The sequence below is a fragment of the Corvus cornix genome, chromosome 6, assembly GCF_000738735.6.
Source record: "Corvus cornix cornix isolate S_Up_H32 chromosome 6, ASM73873v5, whole genome shotgun sequence".
NCBI classification, from domain to species: Eukaryota; Metazoa; Chordata; class Aves; order Passeriformes; family Corvidae; genus Corvus; species Corvus cornix.
The window spans coordinates 11,317,076-11,337,437 of NC_046336.1; the positions used below are offsets into that span (position 1 = coordinate 11,317,076).

The 20,362-nt window shown below is 41.2% G+C and overlaps 1 protein-coding gene across 1 annotated transcript in view; it reads right to left on the reverse strand.

The window, feature by feature from the left end:
• The window catches only part of SORCS3 (sortilin related VPS10 domain containing receptor 3), a 276,531-nt gene that overhangs the window by 62,632 nt on the left and 193,537 nt on the right, over positions 1 to 20,362 (reverse strand). Inside the window, 3 exon segments of the mRNA XM_039553918.1 lie at positions 1,028 to 1,207; positions 3,079 to 3,168; positions 15,487 to 15,605. Coding sequence (XP_039409852.1) covers positions 1,028 to 1,207; positions 3,079 to 3,168; positions 15,487 to 15,605 — 389 coding nt within the window.

A 20,362-nucleotide genomic window follows, 5' to 3' on the forward strand; every position in this document is an offset into this window, starting at 1 on the left:
TACTCTTTAAATGACCCTGTGAAAATCTATTAGCATTTAACAGTGACAAGTCTATGATAAACCACTGGGGAATACACAGGTTTGCCCAGGAATGGGAGATAAAGCATGTTTGTTTTAGCTGGTTCATCACAGCAAAGAAATATACTTTTTCAGAGGCAGGAAAATATATTTAACCAGGTGAAAAAAAACCATAAACCCTGTCCTTCATACTGATCAATGTGTTATTTGTGAATTTTCCCTCATTGACTTAAGCTATCTTGATTTTTATAAACAAATTGATTATGTTGTTAAATAAGCATTATTCTGGCTGAAATAAATAAATGTACAGTCCTAAGTTCTGCATGTAGCTGCAAGAACATTTCTCTGTGTAACAGCAGAAATCAGCCTGCAACCATTTCTATTAGTATTACAGATCAGTTGTTAGCTGCTGGCAAAGCACTGAGCACTGAGATCTTCCATCCAACAAGTAATAACACACCAAAACCAGAATGCTCTGAAGAAACCAGGAACTGGAACTGCTCTGAATGGACTGCTGCTGGCCAAGGCTGACAGGCCTGGCAGAAGCATGAGAATGGAAGATAGTTTGGGGTAGAAGTTATCCATCTGTCATCTCTGGGCAAGTGGCACCTACAAATGTTTGGTTATAGTTCACAAACTGTTCAGTGCTCACTAAGGCGCAGTCCAGATTCCCTGCCTGCGAGCAGGTGTCTCTAGATGTCCAAGGGGAAAGAAAAGGTATGTTTAGTCCTTCTATGGATATCCACACTACGGTGAGAAGGATAATAGTCTTCTCTTTTGGAAATGACACACAGCTAACTAGACACTGACTTGAACCCAACCAGTTGTTGTACCCATAACAGAATGCACTACATCTATTCTCACTTGAGTCAACTCATCATCAAATCCAGGAAACGCCACAGGGCTGATCCCAAAACAAATGAAAATCCTGGGAGGTTGGTAAGAGATTTACACTTGCTTGAACTAGCAGGCAGTTGCTGCTCTTTGTAGGGTGCCCTTTACTACATACCTCATAAAGGTCAATGACGATATTCCCCTCCAGTCCCCGGCTGCTTTTCACATTTTCCAAGGCCAGGGTGAAGTAGACCCCTCGGGTGTCTGAGATGTACAGGTTATATGTATCATTCTGGTTCCACTCTTGAACAGCTGCAAAGACCTGATTCTCATCTGTGCTGATAATATGCATGTCCTGTTAAAAGAAGACAAAAGGCCTGTTACTGAGGATCTCTGTATTTCTTTGCCCTTCGGGACATGTAGTAATTACCATGAATTATGAAAGAATGGAGATGGAGCATGAATTATAGGTATGTTTAACAACTTTCTGTTAGAGCAAGCCAATAAATTACCAGCATTGTGACTTTTCTGCATTTCATTTTTTTAATAATCACACCCCAGGCAAAGGGGTTTTGCTTTCTTCATTTTTGGTACCTTCAAGGAATTTCATCCAGTTTCATTTTTTATTTATAAATTTGAAAGTCGGTTTTATCACTCATGGAAGATTCACAGCCTTGGAGCATGGAGTCTTCACAGCCACTAAGCATCATATGGCACCAGGCTAAAAGCAGTGATAATTTTCATTCACATGCTGAACTAATGGGCTTGTGCTTCCAACTGGCAGAGGATGGTTTCAAAAAACCTTGGAGTTCACATTTATTTGAAGGTGAGGTATAGGTATCAGTTTGAGCTACTGCTGACAGGGATTTTTAATAGCACACTTTCCTATTGAGAGTTTATCTGAGATCAGTTATCCCACAATATACAGGCTATCAAATAATCCACCCACTAACCTTCGCTGGATTTCTGCTGCTGCCCAAGACACAAAAAGTCTAGCAAGGGTTTCCCCATTTAGTTTTAATATCAGAGAGATTTGACAGTGCATTTTCTCAGTATTATTTTAAAACAGGTTCATGGAAATTACTTTCGGGGTGGTGATGAGTGTTGAAGCACTTCATCCTTGCTACCATTGTTGAACAAACTGACACAGGTTCAGCTAGAAGCAAAATGACTGTGGTTTTTATATGAGACTCCATTTATCTATTTGTATCTATTTAAACTTTCCCTAGAGTGCCAAGGGGCCTTGATTAATTCCTTGCACTGTTTCTGCATCAAGAAATCATAATTCTGGAAGTCTCCCAAAGGATGGAGTGACCTGATTTCAGGAAAGAATATCTGGGGGAAGATCAGCTCAATATCCTCATCCTGCCTAGGAGGCATCTTAATCTTTTGTGTGAGGTATCTAGATGAAAAGTTGGGATTGATTAAATGGGGCTATTTCTAATAGACCTAACATATCCTATTGGCATGGGATGGGGAGAAAAACCATTTGAGGGCCTAATTCTCTCCCAGTGAGTACAATCAGTGGGAGATTTGCCATTTCCCTCAATGAAGGAAGACTAAATCAGGAAGTTTGTTCTTGCCCAGCAGCTATAATTCCTTAAAGATTAAGGAGGTACCCAACCTATTCCAACAGTGTGAAAATAAAGCAAAACACCCAACGACTTCAATCTGTTTTCACCACTTGCAGTGGAAATATTGCATTAGCCTGGTGCCAGCCTCACATATGTACAACTCCAGCAGAGTTCATTAATCTGCAGATGACAGGATAGTTATTACTGTACAGCAAAAATATTCTAGTGACTAAGGGCAGCATAAACAAGCCTCCTTTACATGGCTTGAAGACTTTTCCATGACACCTAGCTTTAAAGTACTTCTGATTTTTAAATTACAAAAGTACCCCTGATTTTATACTATGCACCAGTTCTAAATCAGGACCACCAACAAATCTGTATTATAACAGGTCACTTTCCTAGTCCTGGTGGCAACTATATTCTTGATACAGACAAAGATACCATTGGCCTTCTTGGCCACCTCAGGAACTGTCAACCAGTACCCCCAGGTCCTTTTCCACTGGGCCACTTTCCAGCCACTCTGTCCCCAGCCTGTAGCACTGTGTGGAGTTGTTGTGACCCAAGTGAAGGACCTGGCACTTCACCTTATCAAACCTCACTTAGTTGGCTGCCCAAGATACTACATGTCTATGTTCACACATGGCAGACTCACCTTAGGAAGGGAGTACTTGGGTAATTTAATCTGTGCAAAAGGCTCCCGTCTGTACGACACATAGTAAGTTGCTCTTCCACCAGTTGTCACCTATGGAAACACCAAACAAAGTGAGTGATGACTCTTCTGAGACACTCTGTGATGACACCTTTAAAAGTGCCTGACAAACTTTCTTTCAGATATCTTTTTTTATGACAGGCATAGCTGTCCCTAAAAGCCTCTGGGTAACTCCAAAGAAATCCCAGATTTGAGAAGGATGGAGTATTATTTACTTAAGCTGTGCTATTGAACTTTCCATTTTGTCTCTTATGATTCAAATCCAGTGTGATTTTAACATCTCAGGAAAAAAGGTGCTGAGTGGGAGGAAGAGGAGGATCTGGTTTCATCACATGGTCCAACTCAATTACCTTGGGCAAGTAATTTAAAGTCTCTGTGTGCTTCTGTTCCTCCCCTGTAAGTAGGAGATAATCCCTCTTTTCTCTGCTGCTTCTCAGCCTTGTCTGCACTGTAAGTCCTTTGAGGCCAGGATTGTCTTCCAACAACCTTTCACAGTGACTAACAGCAGAGATCCACACTAGCACCATTTAATGCCAACAGTAAATGTGCTCTTGGAAAGCTGGAGCTAAGCTCTTAGATGCCCTTTGTCACTATGAAACTGGTTTCTCTAAAATCACGCTCTCTGAAAAAGGATGTGTGTGGGGGGAACTGATAGACATCCAAATCTGCAGTTTTATGGGCTGAATGAACTAAAGCCTATGCAAAAATGCCATGCATCAACGAGTTCTAGCACTGATAATTTGTAAAATATGGGATTTAAAACCTGTCAAGACTCACTCACTCTTGCTGTAGGTGTTCTTTCTGGAGCCATCTCAGACCTGGCTAAAATAAGGCTTACATCAGTGAATTTCCTACATTCTGCTGGTTGGGCAGTCTTGCAGGTCTTAAGATAAAATAATGCACACAGCACTTGTCTATTATATGGAATGTCACTTGTTGGCTTCTTAAGTTTCCAATAAAGCTAAGAGAAAGGCCCTAGATTCTCTCCTAGATATACTTACTTTATCTGGCAGTGATATTTGAGAATGAGCTTACAGAGAACATTGCTACAGCATCAGTTGTATTCTCAGCAATGATAGCACCTCTAGATAGTGGCTTTCTTCCCTAGAGAAGCTGTCATTCGAAGGACATCCTATTATTGGTCATGAAATTTGACATCTAATCAACTCAAGGCTTTTCCGTTGACAGTTTGAAAAACTGGAAAGAAAGGAAGGTTTAGAAATAGGACCAGCTTCTACACTAAGACTTCCCCTTCTGATTTTCTTTCATTTCTACTTGTAATGTCATCATAACTGTACTTAGAACCCTCAAGAGAAAAAAAAAACAAAAACAACTATATATATTATAGCACACACAGCATAAGGTCATCAGAATGACCTATATATCATATCTAATAAACTCTCTGCAGATAACCTTTAGCTAAAGCCAAGGGTAAACACAAACATGAAAATCTAAAGCAGCTTGCCTACGGACCCAGAACAAGCCAGTGGAAGAGACAGGGAGAGAACAGCAGTCACTGGACTCTCACTTCATGCAAAGTGCACTGGGGACGGGCACAGCAGTGAGCATTTCAGGTCCTGCTCTCCAGCTGTGAGGATCATAGAATCACACAATGGTCTGGGTTGGGACCTTAAAAACCATCCAGTTCTTCCTTGTTCTCTTTCAGTTCAACACCATTCCTCCTTGTCCAAAGTCCCCCTCCAGCTCTCTTGTAGCCCCTTTAGCTACTGGAAGGTGCCCTAATGTCTTCCCACAGCCGTCTCTTCCGCAGGCTGAACAAAGTCAGTGAGTTCTACTTCTGAAGGATAAATTTCCCGTCTAATACATCCACATCAAACTAAAATTTTCACAGGAGAGAACAGACTGTGCAGTTGATTCATATTGAGTCCAGCTCAAAGGCAAAAATTAATGTTTGCAGTAATTTTATCTCTCTCAGCTCTACAAGCATTGCTCAAAGGATCCCACACTTCTAGGTCATGTTGTCTAAATAGCACAGGGAATATTTAAATATCCCCTCTTCTCTTTTAATATTTATGACCTCCACTGGAAAATCCAAATTTTCAACTGTCACATGAACTGAATGTGTCCAATGACTACTTGGTAAAGACCTTGGGTTCAATATCCACTTCTTCTGATGGGCTGAGATGGTCTTCAACTTGTAGATGAGGACATGAATATTTACGTACTTTGTAAATGCTGTGATGACCAATTAAGATTAGGAACAGTCCAACAATCTTGTAGTTAATCCAGTGAACATAGAGTGGCAAAAATATCAAGGAGTGATCAAATTCCACTTTCTGAGCCACAACGGGATCTACTACAAGTTTTCCACACTCAAAAGGTTTTACACAGTTTTTTTTCACTTTATCCCACTGAAAACTGGTACCTGGAGAGGTTTGTTTGTATTAATTGTTTGTTTGTCTGTCTCGTTTTTAATGCAGAAATTCAGGATTAAAACACTGTTAAAAGTTCAGTATGCAATAGTTAAACTCCCTTCCAGGCTTCTACCTGGACTAGGTCACCTTGACAAGGGTTTAGAAATAGAAATCTTTGAGGTTTGTGGTCTTCCTGAGCCAGATAATATGAAGCCACCCACAATTCTGCTGGCAGGAGCTATGTAAGCTTTTCCCAGCCAGGATCTCATCTTTGCATGATTTACATGCACAGTTATAACAGCTCCAAAAAAATGATCAAGCCTCCAATAAAGTTTTGGCAAGCACTGTGATACAGAATGAATTTTGGAAGGCCCAACTTAATTTATTTTGATGAACTTTTCCTTTTCCTATGAGCAAATGCTCCAACACTGTAAATCCCAGAGATTATGGCAGCATTTTGCCCTCCAATGCCTCCTTTCAGTTCACATTTGATGAATGTCACCCAATTATTTGCTGTGAGCTCATCTGTCATGCTCAGTACAGAATTAGCTGGGTTTGTCTTTTTCCTCCTCCATCACTAATGACTGGATCATTAATCTGTTTTTCTGGATTTCTACTTTATGTGTTCAATTGGGCTTCTGGCCAGTGGAAATGATTCCTATGGACAAATGTGTTTGCCATCAAGCACATCTGTCTTTCCTAACCTGTGTTCTTCCTTCCTCCCTCCAATCATGAGCTACTACTTTTGTTTTATACTTCCACATATTGTATCAAGACGAAGTCTCATCTAACTTATATCAGCTGGCACTTAAGAAGAGAAACATGAGAAATTTCTCTTTAAAAGCCCTCAGAGTCTGAATATGTTGGCTCATTCCCCCTCCTGACCTGTAGTGAGACAGAGTGCATCAAACATACAAGAAAGCAAATACGCTCACAAGACTGCAGAGAATTAGATAAAGTTTCTCATGGAATCTATTTATCTCCATAATTTCTGTGACATGTCTAGGAACACACAAAGCCATTTCTCATGTTAATGATTGGATATGATTCTTTAAGGGCAGGTTTTGCTTCTTTTTTGGTGGTTTTTTTTTTTTAGATTGACGTTCCTCTTAGGCAAAAACACCTGTGATATCTAAAGAGTTTTGAAGGCAAGCAGAAAGAGCTAAGAGGTCCCAGACTACAAAGACGCCCTAGATGATGTCAGGAACTGTAGATCACTGTGCATCAGTCTTCATTATCATCTTCCTGGCTGGCTGATATTGAGACTCATAATTTCCAATGTAAGGCAGGTATTGATGTAACAAACATGAAATTACTAAATCTCAGAAATGCCCCTGGGCTAAGCAGGACTCCATCTGCCTCCTGCTGCTCAAAGAACTTGCAGAAAAGTGAGCAAAAAGCTTGCAGAACCACATTTTTAACTTCTTGTTGAAAGTAAGTCATTAATAGCATATAGTTGATGTTATTTTCAATAAACACCTCACTTGTTTTCCGAGGTGATTCCTCTGCTTGTGGAGTACCCCTCCTTTCTAGCAACATAAAATGAGCTGGTAGGACTCAAAAGTTCAGGAACATTCTATTGTAGCAGCCTCCTGGATCTGTGCTCTCCAGCTCCATAGGGAGCCCTGGCATCCCTCCTCATTGCTATAACTTTAGGTTCCCTTTCTCCTTCTTGTGGGCATAAAATCCCCCAAATCAAAATGTGGGTTAAAGCCCAAAAGAGTTATGACAAGTTCAGCAAGCAGGCTGCTCCACTGACACCCTTAGCAAGGGATTTTGGGGTTCTTCAGAGACAGCCCTGCCTAGGCCTTGCACAGATTTGTGAGTATGAGGATTGAAAAGTTGTGCCTCGTCTCCCAGGTCTAACCACAATTCCAGTCACAAGAGGTTCAGAAGATGAGGGCGAACATTAACCTAGTGTAATGTTCTTCCTTCTTGATTGCCCACCATGGCGAGGAAAAGCAATCTTCCAGATATTTCTGTGTAGTGAGGTTCTCCACTGCCCCAGCATAAATCCCATCATGATAGGTACCATCCAGTCTGAATTATTTCCCTGTGATTTTCATTAATATCATGCCTTCTGCACAGTCATTGGACAATACGCAAATACCGGAGCATGCTGTGCGGTTTCTGTGCACAAAGCACCCTCAAGTTGCCCGGTAAATTCAGCAGGCTTGGAAAACATGACACTCTTTAGAGCATCTCATCCATCACAGAAAATTTGCTACGACAAAGGAGCATTTATTATACTGGCCCAGTCCCTGTTCACCTCCCTCTCCCCTCAGAGCAAAGGTGACACAGCTAAAGGACAGAGTAATCCTGAGTGAAAGTATTGCATTTGTTTTAAAAGCAGCTCCTGCCGAAAATGTGCCACAGTTACACCAAAACACAAGCCACATCAGAGCTGCAGATGCACATTACCCACACAGAAACCAACTTGAGAAGAGCATAATTGTACACATTAAATCTCTCTTTGATTTCAGAGGAAACATATGAGTTTGCCAAGGCAATACTTTACATCTTCAGCTGATCAATCAGACAACGTGAGGGGAGGGGAGAGAGTGATAAAAGAAAGTACAGCACAAAAAGCCCTAGAAAGGAAATCAATAAAAAATAAATAAATAAATAAAGGAAAATGTTAATAGGGTTTTTTATCAAGAGATGTTTAGGCTCAAGTTCCAAATGTGATATTTGGCACAGAAAAGACAAAACTGTGCTAGAAATGGATGAAAAGCACCCAGCAGTGAATAGGAAAGTAGCTAACTACTTATTGCCTGTCTTGCTTTAAGAAGAGCTTTTAACTAGCATGTAGGATGCACTTTCTTTCATCTCTATGGATTAATTTCCCCCACTGGAGCGCTGTCCAGCATTTTAAATAGGAGGGAGAGGAGATCAGCTGTAGCAGGCATTATTCACCAGTAAAACAGGTGTAATCGTGTTCATCATTTAAACGTCTCCATCCTATTAGTTTCATAATAAGCTTTTAATGATTCCTTCAATAAAAGACTCACAGACCAACCCCTACAAGCTGGAGAGTGCTCCATTGTCCCGCCAAACCGTTTTCTCTACCATCGATCGCAAAGATAAAAATCAATCGTAGCTAAGCAGGGTGAAGTTAAAAATAAATTGCATGGATTGATTTCTGTTAAGACCTTTGGCTCCCAGTTAATGGAGGAAAAAATGGAGGAAAGAAATTTATATTTGAACATGGTGTATTTAGTTTCTATGAAAATAAAGAGAAGGCTCTACACTGGGCAATAAATGTTTAAGTTCTCCCCTCTATCCTGTTTCACTGCCGAGAAGTCTCATGTTAATAAAAAAAAATTAAATAAAAACCCTTTTATTCCTGGGGAAATTTAGCACTTATTCTTATTTAAGTTTTTAAATTGATAACTTGATAACTGAGGTCAGGATTCCCTATGAATTAGCATAAGCTCAGCTGTGACTGTTGGTTGAAGTCTTCTCACCTGATAAATGACTTCAATTCAGCAAATATGCTCATTTAGCCTATCCTTAAATACTCAATAAACTTGAAACATACACTCATGTCCTACTAAACATAAGCACTTCCAAGTGTTCCTAAACAATCATAGTTACAACCAGTAGTATTATTAAACTACTTCTCTGAGCTGAGCTTAAATATAGATAGCTTCTAGAACCAGGAAATTTTTTCCCCCTCTATAACACCCCAAAGAGAAATGTCCCCCCCACCTGGATTCTAACGTTATAAATAATTTTTTTTTTTTTTTTACTGAGGCTAGGGGAAAAAAAATGTTATCATAACTATATCCATCCTGATAAAACCAGAATTTGATTCAGATATAAAGAAAGTCTGTAAGTGCCATTTTGCATTAAATTACTTCAGCTGAAATTTTTGTACATACTCTGATGAGACATCAGGCATCCAAAAAAGGAAATATTATCCATAGGTTTTGTAAGAAGTTATCAGTGATTGTGGGTGAATACTGACATCTGCACATGTTTTAAGGAGACTTTTCTGATGTAAAAGAAGATTGAATTGGTTCAACAGATTTTGGCAGAAGTGTTTGCTCCTGTGAGCCAGAGGAGTTATTCAGATGTGCACTGTTAAGACTCCCACTCAGCTGCACCACACAACAACCTCTGGAGAAATTCTGTGTTTTTTCTTTCTCACTCAAGCCAGTGAACAGGCTGAGGTGCTGCCCTGCTGTGCAACTCCCTGAATTAGGCAGAAATCTTCTAAGTTCAGAATTACTTCAGAAGGTGAAGAAGAGCCAGATAGAAGACCAGTATCAAAGAAGAGGATTTTGACTTAAACTTTTCCCTTTCCACATGTAATTCCTACAGTTCCTACAAGAACTGCAGCTGCTTCTACACTGCTGCATGAGCAAGATGTGAGTAACCACATCTCTTGCTCTAAATGGCAACACCACAGACCCCATCACATTCAGGAGGATTTTAAACCACAGCCAAGACCCTCTCTCTCTCCCCAGCTGCCCTCACACTCCTTTCTAGCTTCATCACATCAACCTCAAAACAAAGGGCCACCAAGAGAGCAACTTAGCTTTTTGAACATGGAACCTTCGTATGTCCCAGGACAACCTGAAGGAATATGGAGTCAAGAGGAAGATGTGCAGTTCCCAGGAGACTGAATCACAAATGAAATGGCAAAGAAAGAAGACAAGAAAGGTTCCCAGGAGAAGTAGCAGCAGGGGCCAGGTGAGAGACAAGACACTCTTGTGTTTCAGCCTGCAGCTAAACACCTTGATAAATTATGCCATAGGATGGAAAGGGGAAGTGGTAGCCATGTTCCCACTCTTTAAAGGCCTTGGAAAATGATAAGGTACTGCCTCTCAGCATGCCTTTCTGGTTAGTGGTGCAAAGCACTCCCCATTTAAAGTGGAAATGGACCAGGATCTAAAGCCAAAGGCCAATCCTTTTCAAACAAAGTTTACAGGGATCGTTCCTTGTCCTTATGAGACCACCAGTCAAAGAGAAATCAGACAGGGCGCATCTCCAAAGGCATTTGTTTGGCCTGCATCACCCCCAAACCCAAACCAGGTATCAGCTGCTAAATCTGAGGAGTCTTCTGTACCCAGTAGCATTGTCACTGGTATGGAAAGTACTGAAAGTCTGAGCTACAATTCAGATCAACTTCAGCTGCTCTCTGCTGGGATAGCAGAGTCTGCAGCATCCTGGAAAAAAATAAAGACATAAAAACAACCAAGACAGGTATTGATCACCTATCCACACATCTCTGCACTGACTTACAGCCAGCTCAAATCAAAAAGGCCAACGTAACCCTGAGGGTCTCCAAATGCTGACAGAGACAGAAGCATAAGAGAGGAATACGGACAGTGATAACTGCATGCTGGACTAGACTGGTATGATCTCTGGGGGGAAAGCCACCCACCTAAGGGTTTACACAACACAGCAAGATTTATAGGGGGAGGGAAATATGAGACCCACATCTACAGCTGGGGAAAAAAAAGAAAGAACAATTTTCAGAGACCAAATCCTTCCTCAAGTCCCTTAGGATCTTGTGAGTATGCCCAAAATCTTATCTGTCCCTTTCCTAACTCTATCAGTTCCTACTCATAAAAAACAGTGCGTCTCCCTGTAAACTTTGTCCCACTGATGTCCTTAGGTCACCAGCACTATAACAGTAGTAGTGCCAGCAGGCTTCATGTCACACATTCTGAAGAGTTTCATCACTGTTTGTCCCTCTCCTGATACCTAGGCTTCTGTGTGAAAACAGTCCTCACACAGGTCTGCGCTGGGAATGTCATCCCTCTCCAACAGTGGCCAGGCTCATCCAGGGTGGGACTCTGGCCACCCAGAAAAACCACGGAGCCATTGCACCCGAGATGCTTGCACATAACCTTTGGGCAACCAGCAACAGCTACTTTAACTTGGCAATACTCAGCTGTCTATGGCACCTACAGGTCTGCCCACAAGAATGCTGCTCTCTGCAAAAAGCACTGTCCCAGAGCAAAGCTGATTCCCAGCAAATGCACGAATTCATACCCCCAGGACTTCTCAGACCACCACAAACAAGCAATAGTGTACTGGGACTTATGTGGCCCAGACTCTCCTCACTGCCTGCAGTAAGTGGTGACATTTGCTCGTGCTTTCCTGCATTTTTAGTGGGAAATTTTGATCTGTTGACAAGGAAACATACACAAATTATTCCTCCTCTTCTCTTTAAAAAACCAAGTAGCATTGATATTATTTTTTTACTTATAGGAAAATAAAAAAGGTGTTCTCCAAACAATGCTGTCTCAGTCAAAATAGAATTTCCTGAAAAATAGTCACCATTTTAATTAAAGCCTATTTAATTTTCAACACTTTTCAGCAACCTGAGCAATTCCACTAGAAATAATGATACAAGACCTGCTTGAAAAATACCTTTCCCAGAATTCCCTCTGTAATTTATTTTTTAACATATTAATTCTCCAAAGTATCAGTACTCTATACTCAGACATAAACCAAAAGACTATCCCTGATCCCTGTGTCTTATAATGTAGGCTCTGCACATGAAAATACTGTAGCATTTCAGGTAATTGTCAGGAACCAAATATTCTAGGCAGTTGCAGGTTATGTCTGCACCTGAGTTTGGAAAGTGATACTGAATGAGTACTCACTAGAGCACAGTTATGTAATTGAACACCACTGACACAGATATTAAATGGCAAATTTATCATCAAATTAGCTCCTTTTTGGCTATAGTAAATAAGTCCAGATATGTTCCAAGGTTTTATCACAAATAAACGACCTTTTTTGCAAGTTGTATGAATTTTAAGTATTAATCATGAAAGAAGATGATGATATTGACTCCTGGTTACACCAGAGCATACTGTGAACTGAATGAAAACTTACACATGCAAGAGAGGGTAAGATTTCCTCTTAAAGTATCAATTTATGCAGGATTATCCAATCCAATCTTAGTGGCATGCTAGGCATCCTTAAATAACTATTGATCAATCGAACAGAAAGTCAGTCAATAAATTCAGAGTGATGTCCTACCGTTTTATTCATTAGAATTCTTCCTACTCTCTCTTAGTAACTATTTCTTTCTTCCTTCCACATTACCTTTTACATCTTTCCTCATGGGCTATGTTATTTATCTCTTTTGCCTGGTAACCAGTGCCAGTCTTTTAAAACTCTCTTCAACAGAAAAGAAATTTTCAAGCATAAGATAATTCTCATTTTCTTTCTTCGTACTGTAATTCTGCAAGATCCTTTCAGAAGTGCTGCACAACAGGAATCATTGATTTATAATGGCATTATCATACCTTCTGTGCTCTTCTTTCCCCTAACCATTATGGATCACTGTATCACGTTTGCTTCGAGTGCACAGTTACACAGGTTAATGTTTCCCAGCAATCTTACACCACAGGCCTGTTCATCAACTTGGTTAAAATGGATATTCACTAGTAAATAACTGTATGCAGATAATCTGAAACATCGATAGCAATAGCTGGAGTTCATCCTCCCTAACTTTAGCTGTCACAAAATTCGGGGTCTTCACTAAGCTCTACTTTGGTTCCTTCTAATATTAAAGAGAAAGGCATATTCAAAGAGAAACCTATCTCATGCTGAAATAGGTGAAATAGGAGATAAATTGACCCTGAAAGTTTTGATCTCTCCACTCACTTTAGAGGAGCACTGACTACAGATTTAGACTAAAAAATCTGCTGGTTTAATGACAAAAGTTAAAAGAAACAAGTTCCTCTCTCCACTCCAAGACATTAATTCTGATTTGTTCCAGAACAGACATATCAGAACTCATGCACCAACCCTTTATGCAGCTATTAAACCTCACCAGGTTCTTAACATTTAATTTGATATTTATTTATTCATTTCTGTCTAATATTTAAAAATCTGAAGACCTGGCTCCCACACTTCTGTCCAAGATTATCCAGACTGAACAATATGTGCGAGACACTGCAAACAGTCAGTCTGACACATCCCATAATAGGCAGCAACATCGCAAGGTTTGTGAGACTAATAACATCCAGGACATATCAGCACTCCTACATATGTACCAAGCTAACACTCTGCATAGTCCATTGACCATGTGCTGGACACGGTGGATTTAGCACACCTTCAGCTCAGAGTGTGCTGTGAATCTGAAGTGCCTGCGTGTCACTCCAGCACTGCATGGACTCAATCCCTGCCCAGCGTCTGCAGCCACTTACAACTGGCTGCTGGACAGGCAGAAACCCTGCCAGTGTGATACAAAAAGCAGGGAAAGGGAGAGACAGCCTGGGAATGGAGAGTCTCCTGCCCAAAGCAGAAGCAACGTTCTGTGTGTATATTTAACAGCTTTTTGAAGCGTGGGGATGTGATTTTCAAGTCAAACACCCATTAAGCTATAATAAAACCTTGCTAAGAATAGTCAAGGCACTTGAGTATTACATATACATACATGCATGTGTTTGTATACATACACACACTTTTTTTTAACTTGAAGCATTTAGCAGCTAATAGCCTGAGCTGCTCACTGCTGATTTGAGGCAGAGGAACACACGCATCAGGCCCATGTCGTTGCTGTGAGATCAAGATTCTAAACAGAGTGGCCTTGTTTTAACACAAGTGAGAGCTGTAGAGTCAGAAATGTCTGTAAGGCCTCATGCTTAAAGAACTGGATGTTCCACAACACCTTTAGCCACAGACATAAACCACCACATTAAGAGAGTCTCTCTAAAATACCCCTTGGAGAACAGAGCATTTATCGATCAGAAAGCCGTTGCCTTTAGTCAAATCATGACTTAATAAGTTGCAAAAACTGCATTCACAGTGTTTTCTAGCAGTGGGTGTCCCCCATGCCAAAGGAAGCAGTAGCAGGCTGGGTTTCATGGGGGATTCAGGGGAGCTGTAGCTCCCATGGCAGTAGGTCATCTCCAGAGCAGCAGACTCCCCCACTCTCAGAATTCTGCCAATGTTACTCAAATGCATGCAGTTTTCATACTCCCACATGTATGTCCTCCCAGGCCATAGGGATCCAGTCCTCCACCTAATCCCAGCACAGAAATATCAGTCTTCCCATTTATAAGAAAGTTTTACAATAAACAGAGCAAAACTTTCTCATAATTCGGATACAGTCAAGAAAAATGCTCCCTAAAGGGAATAAAATAGAAACTTACTGTGACCCAGTCTCACTCAAAAAGGGAAGTGTGTGTCTTTTTTGTACCACCTGAATCCAATCCTCATCTCATTTTGTTCCCCCTGCTTCAGCACTGGTGACAAGCAGTTAACATCACCATGTCTGTAATCTCTGTGTCTCCTGAGCTTCCCACGATCTGGAATCACCACAGCCTGGCTCTCAGTTTTTAACCAAATGGCACATCTTCAGGAAGTGTTCTTCCAGACTGTACTATTCATTCTCAGTCTTCCACAGACACAAAATTTTGAGAGATGGCCCTGTTCCATCCAGCCCATGTATTCTCAAAAAATCTCAAAAACATGTAGTTTCTCATTCGATTTCTGTCACTTTCTCCTCATCTCCAAAATCATCACCAACTGACAAATTTACAGCCATCTTTCACTTTGAAGTTGCCCTGTAACATCTTTTCTCAATCTTTCTGCTCTTTTACCTCCTACTGCAAATTTTGGTTCACTCTGTTAGCATTACTTGACTGTCAAATCAGCATAAACCTTTCCAGTTGTTAAAACAATCATTCACACCTTTCCTTTGTTCTCCTCTGTTCTCCCCAACTCATTTTTAGCTCCTTTGTATTTTACAAGTAGCCACACAGTTGTGAAATCCATGGACCCTTAATGAACAAACTTTAAAAATATGTAAGATTCAAGACATGTGATGAGCAGAGAGATCAAGTGCTTTGTGTCAGACTGCAGAGCCAACGGGATGGACTCCCAGCTCTTATGAACTGTGGTTCCATGTGCTTATCCTAAGACTATGCCTCCTCCCTTGCACAGAAAAAATTCCTTGTGCAGGCAGAATTAATGTCCCTGTTGTACAAAGGCAACTTACCTGGATGAAGATGTATTCATCCTGCACAACAAGGGAGCTGACATCAATGGAGCGCGAGAAGGGCCCACTCCTTTTGGTCTCGGAGCACTCCTGGATCCGACAGGTCAAATAGTGGGTGTCTGCAATGGGAGAACATGGACACATGAGTTCCCAGGTAGGAGCCACTTGGCTGTAAACACCATCAGCAGCTCAAAAGAAGTTCTCATCTCCAACTAGGCAGATGTTATTTCATGATCTGCCTCCAGCCTTTGACACTGTAACTGCTCTCTGAAGTTAGGAATTCATCACACTTCGACACTTTGCCATTCCCTTCCCTATTGTGCAGACATCCCTCAGGAGACTGAAGCTCAAACCATAAATGAAGGGTACCAACCATAAGTGCATCAGAAAGCTGATGATGAAACCATATGGAGCAGAAGAAGCCACCCAGGTAGAAATTACCAACTCCAATACCCTTCCAGAAATCATATCCCAGTCTTCCCTCTGAAACATCCTAGCCTTGTTGACTGATTTTAACTGTGGTAGTAAAACACAAAAAAAAGCAAAAAAGCCCAAACCAACACTATTATTTAACTTATTTTGCTGTGAAAATGACAAGCATCTCCCAAAATTAAATCTTTATAGCCAGCATAGGCTAGGAATGAAAATGCCATGGACATGAAATAGCTGAAGAGTCCCAACAGCAGTTATATGCACTGCAAGAAGCATCAAATGCTTCTGTCTAGAGAGAAGATGAGAAGAGCATCACACTAATGAGATCTTGTCAGGCCTTGGTGTTGTTTGAGAGGAGGAACAGGACTGGGAGAAGAACATGAAGACAACAGAAGGAAAAGGCACACATACAGAAACTTAGAATAAGAGAGACGTGCTCACTTCCAGCAAGTTGAGAGGGGTTATAGGGGGTTAAGCATTATTTCACTCAGGCTAAGAAAGGGCCTCATGAAACAGAACAATGAAGGTACTGTGTTTCTGGATGTGTGTAATCTAAATATGCCATCTCTGCTTTTCAGCTGCTCTTCTGAAAACTGTAAATCAGGGAGAAAATGAAAATACTACTAGGATGACAGCTGGAGTGATAAAAAGGGTCATATCTTTTGCAGTGTGGCACTTCTACAGGCTTCCCAGATTCAAATGCTTCTTTGCTTTTCTACAAAGGGTGAGGACAGACCATCAATGAAGTAAACAGCAAGTTAATAAGGGCTGGGGTGAGCCTGGTGCAGTGATTTTAGATCACAACAGAACCTTCTAACATGGATCTTGTCAAATTGAGCCCAAAATGATAAAAGAGAAGTTTAAAAAGACAGTCACTATCCCAGAAAAGCTGCTTACAGGATTCTCCATCCCAAAAGAATCTGCCTTGTCCTTAGTCTGTGTCCTTGCAGTGACAGCAAAATGTGGGGCAGCGGAAAGCTCTGGAGGGGCACAATTGAAATCCTCCAAGATTCAGCCAGCTGCCTTCCCAGATGCTAAAACAAGATTCACAGACTGGTAGTTTCCTCTTTTATAGTCTTGTCTCACCAACACTCTTAAAAATGCAAAAAGAATGCAAGTCAGAGGCATTAATAATTAGACTAATAATTTCTAAAATATTTTGTCTAAAAACATCACAAACTACAACCAAGCTTTAATCTGATAAAGGTCCATGCCCAACCACCCAGTGACTGAAGGCCCCTGTTTGAAGGCTGCAGACCTGGTTCTGGGTTGATGCTCCAGGGATTCCAGGTTAATAAGGGCTACCTTAATAAGGGCTGAGTCAGAGCAGTCGCACAGGTCTGGTGCAGTAATGAAATCACAGTCCCACTGAGGATGCTAAAGCGGCAGAAAATGTTGCTGGTGCCAGCTCAGAGTGGTGATTAAAGTGCATGGTGAAAAACACCTGACCTGGAGACAGTGCCAAATAACCAGAGTATTGGAGCTGTGCTTTCTCCCAAAATAAAATACCACCAGCAGCAGCAGAGAGGTCAGACTTTCAGCTGGCATAAATTAAAGTTCTTCATCAATTGATATACACACACTTGGCCCAGAGCTGCTATTTAGCTCCTCAGTGTGGAACCTAGGACAACCTTGCAGTGGATAAAAGCAACTCCTCAGAAAACAAGATGGTCTTAAGTGCTGCCATGCTATCCAAAGAGATCAACAGCAGTGACTTGCTCTTTGAGGTAGCTCTAAAATTAGGCAGAACAAGGAGGAGAGGTCAGGAGTTGTATTTTTAGAAGCTCATTCCCTCTAGTACGTTCTCCCACACAGTCGCCTGGATATTCTTATCCTTCCAAAAAGGGAATAATTTGCTGCTGCTGAGTGACAGAATGGGAAGAGGAATAAAAACCTGTCACAAATAAACGCAGATAAATCACAAGTGTTGACATGACAACGAGCTTCCTGCCTATCAGGAAATGTGTCATTTTGAGTGTCTTACACCAGCAATCAAATATACTCAAAGAATGGCACCTGATTAATATTCACAAGGAGATGGTGGTAGAGAAGGGGGGTAGCTCACTACCCATTTTCCATTTAGTCTCTTATTTATTTGTTTTCATATATTTTAAAATACAAACCTATTAAAAAAAAAAAACCAGACACAAATAAAATATCTTTAAACCTGTCTGCTTTAGGATACCAGATAAAGTTAAGTCTTGCTTTTTTCCCACTTCCCCAAAAAAAATAAAAAATAATTCCCTTTAAAATACGTTAAAAAATCCAGTAAAAAATGCAGCAGCACCCAGTTCAGTTCCCACTTGTGTGCAACTCAAAGTGAGAAACAATCTCAAGTCCCTGCTCAAGCTCCTTAAAGGGTGCCATTCACAGGGCACATCTTCTCAACATAGAAAGTACAGGGTCTCTCAACAAAAGTCTCAATTTAAGAGAGAAGAGACCATCCTAACTTCCAAGCTAATATCTCCCTCTCCTCCAAAATGAGGTAATTTTGCACCCCCCTTTTGCACAGACACAAGGTAAAAGGACATCCACCTAGAGAGGCAGGTGACATGAGACTAAGCCATGCCTCCAAAGCCTTGCATACCTATCACTGAGAGGTGTATTTCTTAAGGGAGGTTGTTTCTATCTGGGGATTCCTTCCAATTTATGCATTGTCCTATACAACACCAGAATTAAAGGGTGTTTTGGTTTTCAGGGTTTTTTTCGCCTGTGGATTTTTTGTTACTTTTGGGATTTTTATTATATGCCACTGCAAAAGGAGTTGAGAAGAGCTCCCTACTTCCCAGACAGCATTAAAAACTTCTCATGCTTCTAACCAACATCCAGCCACTTTCTCAGCTCATCTGTGAATGTGGCAATATGGACATCGAGCAGCCTGGAGGGTTTGCTGTAGCTCAAATCCCAGCATCCATGCCTCCGCACAAACCCTCCCCACCTCACTTAGGATTAGGGAATGGCTTTCACAGATGTGCAGCCATTTTCCAGTTGAGGAGCTTGAACCGCCTCCTCATTGCTATTTAACACAGTCTTCCATCTTGAGATTCTGGAATGTATTTTTACCCTTTTTGAAGTGACAAAAAGGAAACAATTTCTTGAAACTGGAAGGGACAAACTGGTGAGATAAGCCGAGCTACCAAGTCTCATCTATTCCTGCCAGCCATGCCAGCTTTGGCAGGAAGCAGGAGCACAAGAGGCTCTCCCCAGAGACGTGGGTCCCTGAAGGGAGGCAGTGAGACAGTCAAACCTGTTGTGTCACTGTGCTGAAGGCTGCAAAGGGCCAACCTGTGAGCAGGTCACTGTGAGTTACAGAGACACAGGACCGCAATTCCTGCTCCTTCCTTAATAAGGCAGCTGAAAGCGGGGATGGCTGGCCAGCATGGCTAACAGGGAGAAGGGCAGCTGATGGAAACAAGTTGCATTGGCAGATTGGCTCAGCTTAAATCAGGTCCTGGTCTTAGGCAAGATTTAAAATCGTAAAATCATGAAGGTTTCCATGGAAGGAAGAAAAAACTCACTGGCCTCAATAATTTTTCCCCCAAAGAAAAAGACATGTAGACTCTCCAGGAATTAGTTACACTGTTTTATCTTTCTGGTTAGCTTTTTTCCCCCTCTTTTTCCTATAATTCAAATCCTGTTTATTGCACCGTATCTGTGAGCGGGGCAAAGATTAGCTCACCGAACATCAGAAAGTTCAATATATCCTTCCCAGGAATGCTGGTGGGTGCTTGTGTCAGTGTGTTCATAATAGTTCCCTTGCATCCAGCCCTGTCCTTGCTGCTGCCTATTACACCCTGGCAGAAGGCACAATGCCCAAGGCTCCTACATATTTTTATAATACAAAAATGCAAGCCTCGATTATTATTCTGCTACAATGACGCTGCCAAGATGTCGAAAAAATGTGAAAAACTTCATCTGCTACAAAAGATGGGAACAGCTTGAGATCAGATAGGCACTAGAATTATCAGCATCTTGCAGTATTTAAGGAGACTAGACATGGGGCAGATGGGTTTTTCAGAGACACAACCATTTCTAATGACTGGACAGACAAAACCATGTGGCAAGATGTCTTGAAGGACAGACACCACGGAGGTGAACAGGACTTCCAGCTCCCAGATCCATAAGCTTATTGATAGCCCTGACTCATTTATGGATGAATGAGACTCCAGCATGCCCCACCACCTGCTCCCAGCTCCAGAGCACTTAAAAAAAAAAAAAAAAAAAAAAAAAATTAAATCATCAAATTCAGGAGTCTAATCCTAATACCATTTCCTTTCCTTCCCCTCCCTTCCCCACCGCTTTTTCTCTTTACTTTTTTTTTTTTTTTTTTAAATGAAATGCATGGAGGAAAACAGAAGAAGTGGAAAGAAAAATGCCCAATCTAGAAGAATAATGTATTTTTCAAGTAGCCAGTGACATTGAAGGCATGGATTCTTCTACCTGA